The following is a 7394-nucleotide window of genomic DNA, read 5'->3' on the forward strand; positions in this document are numbered from 1 at the left end:
ACACACACACACACACACACACACACACACACACACACACACACACACACGTGGGAATTCACTTCAGAGAAGATTCTTGGATTCTTGCAACAAACCAAAATAAATAGAGAAATCTTCACAAACCCGAGTATGAACTAATGAAATATGCAGTGTAGTCTTTGGTTGGTTATTAAACTATAATACTGAACAACACATTTTGTAACAACTGGAATTAATCTTAAAGACTCAGTCTTGAATTTAGATTGTAAGATTAGTACCATTTGTCGTTACTCCTTATATCCCACCTAGCTTAACAAACCAAATAAGCTAATCATCCTTGACTATATGCAGCTTTGTACATAAAAACATGCCAACCAGACTGTCAACCTGTACAGTGAGTCATGTACAAGCTATGGGCGTCGTAAACCTCCTCCTTGAATCTACTATTCCTCTACATGGGGCGTAACTTTTACTTTTCATTAGTCAGCATCAGTCAGTCGATAAGGTTCTGCCTAAACTCCAACATTCGGTATCAAATCTTTTTTTACATAAAACACGTTACAGCTAGCTAACAGTCTGCATACAACGACTGGAAGTGTTGGCACTTGACGAACCAGCCATGCCCCTGGATACGGAACTACAAATGCGAATCTGGTTGCAGTCAAAAGTAAAGTATTAAAAGAAAACCACTGACCAAAACAACGGGCAGCAAAATCACGTCCCTCACATCGGTGACAAAAGCATTATAAGCTCCGAATGTGTCCGTGAACGCAGGTTTTTATTCTCGTAGCACACCCACCTTTGCCTTGAAAACGTCTCGAACTTTTGGTATCTACAGAATTTCCTGTTTTTTTTCTTTTTCCAAACGTCATTACATTTTTTTTCGCGCTTTGCAGACGCGAGCGCCATCTCCTGGTGGGAGTCTATTGTTGCCGCAGGAAAAAAATAGAAAAAGAAAAAGGGAGACAGAAAAATGGCGGACCTCAGGAAAATCTGCCCGGAGTCTTTGCCCTGCCGTGTCAACTATTCGCGGAAAACGTCGCTACATGGAAAGCTTTTCATCCTCCTGTGTATACTTGCAGTGGACTCCGGAGGGGCTACGACCCACTGGGTTGTCACAGAGGACGGAAAAATTCAGCAGCAAGTATGACAGCTCATTGACCTGCTAACGCTTACGTTTGGCGGCTAGCTTATGAAGCTAACTATTTTTCATAGCACCGACTGTAACGTAACTGTAGTACTTATAATAATTTAACTCGGTGCGACTCATTTGTCAGCTTGAGCAACTGTGAATTTAGAAAGAAAGTTCCGTGGATATTAAAATCCCGCTTGTTTGACCAAGTGGTTTAGCTTTATCAGACTAGTTCCTTTATCTTTTGGTTAACCGGGTCAAGATAAACACTTATATTTTTATGACAGTGTGTATGCCTCCATTGGAAGGCGCTTGCAGATATGCCAGAACGTCAGTGGTGTTTGGTGCCGACTATAGACAGGGACATTACGTATTTATGTTTATGTGTATTAGGAGCGTCTGACAAGACGAGTGTGCGTGTGTGAAATTAACAATCGGGCGCACTAGTTAAATCAATGACTCCACACTATCTGAATGTTGTCATATCAGAGATTAATCGACTGCCCAAGTCTTTTTCGGCCTAAGTAAGCGAAGCTAAGCACGTCGGTCACGATCGCGCTGTTTGCTTTTCAGGTGGACTCCCCTTTAAATCTGAAACACCCGCACGATGTTGTAATCTTCATGAGGCAAGAAACCCGCGTTAACTACCTCAAGAAGCTGGAGGTGGGTTTACCCATTTATTCTTTCATTCATGCTGGTCATTCGCTGTAGTTTGTGTCACTACATTATTAAATTAAATTCAGTCGTTTAATTTAAGATCCAATTCCAGTTTGTCATGCCTCACTGCTGCCTTCTTTTCTGATTGTTGAGCAGAAGCAGCTAGTGGCACAGAAGATTCATATTGAGGAGAATGAGGACCGAGATACGGGTTTGGAGCAGAGGCATTACAAGGAGGATGCAGACTGTGTAATGGCTAAGGTACCCCTGGGAGACCTGGATCTGTATGATGGCACTTATGTCTCATTGGAAAGCAAAGACATCAGGTCTGTGCCATTATTTTGCTTTTAAATATGCATTTATGGTTTCTGCTCCTAAATAACTTCACGGCCTCTGTGTGATTATGATGAAATTGTCATCTTTTCTTCTCCTCTTTTCTTTCTAGACCTGAAGACTACATTGATTCCAGGTCTGCTCTACCCCCAGATCTAGAGAAGCCAGACTGTGGAAAAGTGTTTGAACTACCTTATAGTATCCATGCTTTCCAGCACCTCAGGGTGAGTAGAACCCAGGCTCATCATCTGTTGTGAGGATATAGGGCCGCTTGATGACAAGTATTATCTGCATGGCTTTTTTATTTCCCAACAAATATTTTGAAATGTTATCCTGAACCTAACCTCTGGAACTGAATTGCAGAGTTGCATGGAATTACATGGCAGTTCTTGTTTAATTAGGCTTTAAGCCAATTTTACACTTAATTACTAGAAATGGACCAACTGACCAGCCAGGGACTGGAATCTGCTGTTTTCCGACATGCTCATCCCAGATCAGCCAGTCTGTCTCATGTGGGTCTGATTATGAGCCGGTCTGTTACACAGATGGGTAACGTGAGCAAGTAGTCATGCCCACACTTGCAGCCTTGTGCTAACATGTCTTTAACTAGAATTTATTTACTGTGAGTGAAGACGCAGAGTTTGCTAAAATAAACAACAGACCTTATTAGACACTTAAAACACCCTCGCCCAGCTGTACTTAAACATTTTAAAGAAGCTAACAAAGGCAAAGAGGCTAAAGTTAAAGCCATCGAGAGCTCAGAGCCAGCCAGCCACAAGGCAGCAGCCTCAGTATGAGCAAAAGATCATAGGAGCTATGAGGGAAACTATGCTGATGAGTAAAAAGGTTCAAGGTCCTGGTGATTTTTCTAAGCACAGTAGAAAACAATGTAACTAAATGGCATTAGATTTGTTATATATATTTATTGCAGCTGCTTTTGTTTGGGTAGGTCAAGCTTGCCAGGTATAAGTGGATGTATAGCAGCTCATTTAAGTTAATCATTTATGCCTCTTTACAATAACTGAGCAACTTTCATTTGTATCATTGAGAGAAGATCCTGTAACTTGGTCTGGGGGAAATTGTAAAGTTTAATCATGTCTTTTATGATAATAACATTTTTCTGAAGAATAATTGATTTTTGCTCGTATATGCTGCCACTTTTAGTTCTTAGAAAGAAAATCTAAATCAGCAACAATCGTTTTCGGCAGGCCACGCTTAGAATAAAATTGGTATTGGCCAAGAAAATTGCATCAAGTGCATTTCTGTTAATTACCACTGTGCCATCTAATACAGTTCAGTATAACATAACATACCTACAGTTTTGGATTTTGTTAATATGAAAACGGTGATTATTTATTTTTATGTTATAGGAGGTGCTGATGCCACTGTTGTTTGTTTGTTTGTTTGTTTGTTTTAAACCAACCCTTTGTTGCAGTTTATCTACAAACTTACTTGTATGATGTTTGAATTTAAATTTCTCCTTGAATCCAATCTCAAGACGTTTATCATTAATTAGGTACACACCGATCCAGGTTTTTCTAGTTCCAATACTATTCCCATACATTGGAAAAGAGGATTTGTACTGATACCAGTGTTAAATTAATAAGCTGTATTCCACACTGCAAAGAGTAGACTAGGAGTCCTTTTTTATGCGTAAGGAGACGGTAGTAAATGAACAAGAAACAACAGGACCAATTTAAATGACATGGAAAACATGTATTTATATTCCATCTGTCTATTTTCTTAACTACTTTTCCAATTCATTGTCGTGGAGTGGATGTAGGTTATCCCATTTGTGAGAGAGCAAAAGACAGGGTACAGCTTGGCCAGTCCATCACAGGGAGACTGATAATCATTCACATCACGTTAATCACCACTGTCCTGTACCCGAATATGAAAACTTCACACAGAAAGGCCTCATCCGGCTGGCGGATTCGGGCCCTCTTGCTGTAATGTGAAGGTCATAACCACTGCACTGTGTCAAGCTTGTATTTATGTTATTCACTTTATTTGTTTTTACAAGTCTCATTTTAGGTAATTGTGAGAGTCTTTACTGCAGACTGCTGTCAAATGGGGTCACAATAGTAGGGCTGGGCGATATGGCCTAAAATCCATATCACGGTATAATTTGAAGCATGTGCAGTAACGATATATATCGCGATATATTCTTTTCTTCTGTATCATGTATTTTACACACTATAAGGCACACATAAAATCCTTTAATTTTCTCAAAAATCGACAGTGTGCCTTATGTATGAATTCTGGTTGTGCTTACTCACCTCGAATCAATTTTATGTGGTACACGGCGCACAGAAATCTGTTCAAAAATGTTTTAGTACGACTTTGGTAGACTATGAAGGCGCACTGCTTGATGGATTGCCGGAGCGTTACGGCTGCCGTAGTCAGGAGCCCTGCGGAGTAATCTGGGTCCAAAACTCCCTCTGCTTCAGGTCCCAAAGTCAAACAAACACTGCGGCATCACTGAGCGTTAAAAACTGTCTAAATTATTTTATCTTTAATAAAATGATCAGTGTTGATATAGCATGTTCTGACTGAGAGACTTCTCAAAAAATTAAAACGTACAGCTCTGCTATCACTTCCAACATAAATGAAGACAGAAAACTAAACAGCAGTGACGTTTTGTAGGGTTACTGAAGTCGGACTAGCTGGTATATAATGATGTGCTACGTGATTGCTAGCAAAAGTTAGCATAACATTAGCACAGTGAAGCTAAAGGACGAACGCTAACTTTTTTCCACTCGATAAAAGTTAACGTGAGGGTTTCTGGTGGTTAGAGACAAATGTAATTGCATGGCAGGATGCTGTAAACGGACCAAACTTCACTCAGGAGAACAACTGAGATAATCCATCCATAATATGAGGTTAGTCATTAATATACTGCAACAACGTGGGAAGAGCAGCTGCGAGAGAATTCAGCATTAATGAATCAATGGTACGGAAGTGGAGGTAGTGCAGTTTTGGGCTTTCCCCATGTCACTACCCGATCTGTACCGGAAACCCGATCGGTACCACGCATATGCGAAAGGTGTCTACTTCCGGCCGTTACGGGTCAGAGTATCTGTTAAGACGTTAACAATAATAATTATCTCTTAAAATGGTTGCAATAATGAAACATTTCAATATAATGTAGACAAAAATGAAAAATAAAAAGATAGTTACGGATCAGTACTCCCCGATCCTTACTGCACATGTGCAAAGTCTACCCGATCTGTACTGCGCATGTGCAGATTTTTATTTTTCTTCTTCTTCTGTTTCATTTAATGGCAGTTTACTCCCCAGTGTACGAGGATACCGCCACCTGCTGACCAAGTGAATGAACTGTATTGTAAACTGAAGTAGCGCCATTACAAACGCATGTTTAATTTGATTTAGTGATAGTCAAGTGTGTTTATGCTTCTCTGTGCGGAGAGGATTGTTGGAATAGTCATGATGATGTCAATTATCAGTAAACACTTAATCTGGCTGATGAATCTTCACGTGACACATTCTGCGCCATTCTTCTTATTTTACGGCGCTGTTGTTAAAATGGGGGACGCTCTCTGTTGAGGAGAAAAGCATGAATTTGTTTGTAAACAGATTATCCATTGTTTAAATGTCTCGGGCAGTTGAAAAGGAGGCAGAGCTGTTGAGAAATGCTAGGAGCTAACTGGGCGCTAACCGTGTCACTCAAATACATTAACTGGGGGGCCGAGCAAGATGGCGGCGTGAAGAGGAGTATTTTTTTCGAGCTCTCAGCACTAGAATGTTATAAAGCGGTTTTATAGCACCTATTTGACGTCTTTCTAGCTTCCAAGACTTTTTTGAAGATCGGCGCAATAAAACCTGCTAAATCTGAATCCAAATTTAATAACAACAACATGTCGAAATCTGTTCAGAAAAGGCTGAGTAACTCGGGCAAACCACATGCAACTAGCATGCTAGCTAGCGACCATAGCTACATGAAAGAAATGGATTGTCAGCAGATGGTTGAAGAAGAATTTCCACCACTACCAGTTACGCCTTCCAAGCCTCCAGTGGCTAAAAAAACCAACATTGTCTACCAGTCACTCTGATGGCGACTCCCTGAAAGCTGATGCAGTCAACACTTTGATCAATCTGATCAACACCAGAAGTGACGCCATTGAAGAAATGGTAGGAACAGTTCGTACGGAATGAAAGGACACAAGTGATAAGATTATGGTCATTGAGAAAAACGAGTGGCTTACACAGAAATGTGACGAATGCATCTCTGAAGTTGAACGCTACAACCGCCGTTGGAACCTGAGACTGTATTGGGTACCGGAGTTGGAGAAAGAAGATGTGTGCGCAAAAGTGATTGAGATATGCCAAACGGTTCTGCCAGCAGAAAAGGAAAAGCTTCCAGAGGTCTTAGACATCGCTCATCTAGTGGGGAAACCAAAACAAAATGACCCAAGACCCAGAGGGATCATCATCCAGTTCATCTCAAGGAGAATTCGTGATGCTGTGTGGAAAGCTGCCAAGAACAATACTTTCCTTCAATATAATCATCTGCGGTTCACTGAAGACCTGACGAGAGAGGACAAAGAAAACAGACTGAAGCTGTGGCCCATTATAAAGAAAGCATGTGAAGAAGGGAAATCTGCTTACTTTGTTGGAGGTCGAGGCTTCGTAAATGGTGCTGAAATTCACACATAAACTCTTCAATATTCCCTGACCCTCAGTTCTTCTGCAGGTCATTACATATGTCAAGTCATAAAATATAATGATTTAGTTTTAATTGTAACTAACATATATGGGTTTAACACGAAGCTAGAAAATGATCATTTATTTTTGACGATTGGAAAAAAAAAATATCTAGCTGGTTAAATAAATTTCCAAATGCAAAATTATTACTAGGTGGAGACTTTAACTGTATTATGGATGCTGAATTAGATAAATTTCTTCCAGGACATTCGAACAGAATTAATACTACATTGAAAGCTGTTATGGTACGCCTAAAACACACAGACATTTGGAGATTCAAATATCCTCAGTCCAAAATGTTTACTTGGTGCAACAATTCTAACTCGAGACATTCAAGGATAGACTGTTGGTTAGTTTCATAGAATTTTGACATCAATAGCATAGATGTAGGTGCATGGCCTTCTCCAGAAACAGATCATAAAGCCATATATATTAAAATAAATTTAACTTCCCTAATGCCCTTCCCTCTGTTTAACTTCCCTTCTAATTCTTCTGTTATTAAATTTACATATTGGAAACTCAACAGCTCATTATTACAGAAAGACGATGTGAAAAAGGATCTTAAAGA

At 40.0% G+C, this 7394-nt stretch overlaps 2 protein-coding genes across 3 annotated transcripts in view; one reads left to right on the top strand and one right to left on the bottom strand.

Annotated features, from left to right (window-relative positions):
- Positions 1-903, bottom strand: part of traf6 (TNF receptor-associated factor 6) — a 6154-nt gene extending 5251 nt beyond the window's left edge. The window contains exon 1 of one of the 2 annotated variants that reach the window (XM_005930802.3): positions 779-903. In XM_005930802.3, the coding sequence (XP_005930864.1) occupies positions 779-888 (110 nt within the window). In that variant the 5' untranslated portion in view covers positions 889-903. Of the gene's footprint in view, positions 1-673 lie in introns of both variants that reach the window. The other variant, XM_005930803.3, reaches the window with a different exon arrangement.
- An 8-nt stretch (positions 904-911) lies between these two features.
- The window catches only part of ttc17 (tetratricopeptide repeat domain 17), a 26071-nt gene continuing 19588 nt past the window's right edge, over positions 912-7394 (top strand). The window contains exons 1-4 of the mRNA XM_005930801.3: positions 912-1123; positions 1685-1774; positions 1925-2094; positions 2214-2325. Of these exons, the coding sequence (XP_005930863.1) occupies positions 953-1123; positions 1685-1774; positions 1925-2094; positions 2214-2325 (543 nt within the window). The 5' untranslated portion in view covers positions 912-952. The remainder of the gene's footprint in view (positions 1124-1684; positions 1775-1924; positions 2095-2213; positions 2326-7394) is intronic.

The sequence above is a fragment of the Haplochromis burtoni genome, unplaced genomic scaffold (genome assembly GCF_018398535.1).
Source record: "Haplochromis burtoni strain Fernald_Lab_line unplaced genomic scaffold, NCSU_Asbu1 Contig_135, whole genome shotgun sequence".
In the NCBI taxonomy this organism is placed as follows: domain Eukaryota; kingdom Metazoa; phylum Chordata; class Actinopteri; order Cichliformes; family Cichlidae; genus Haplochromis; species Haplochromis burtoni.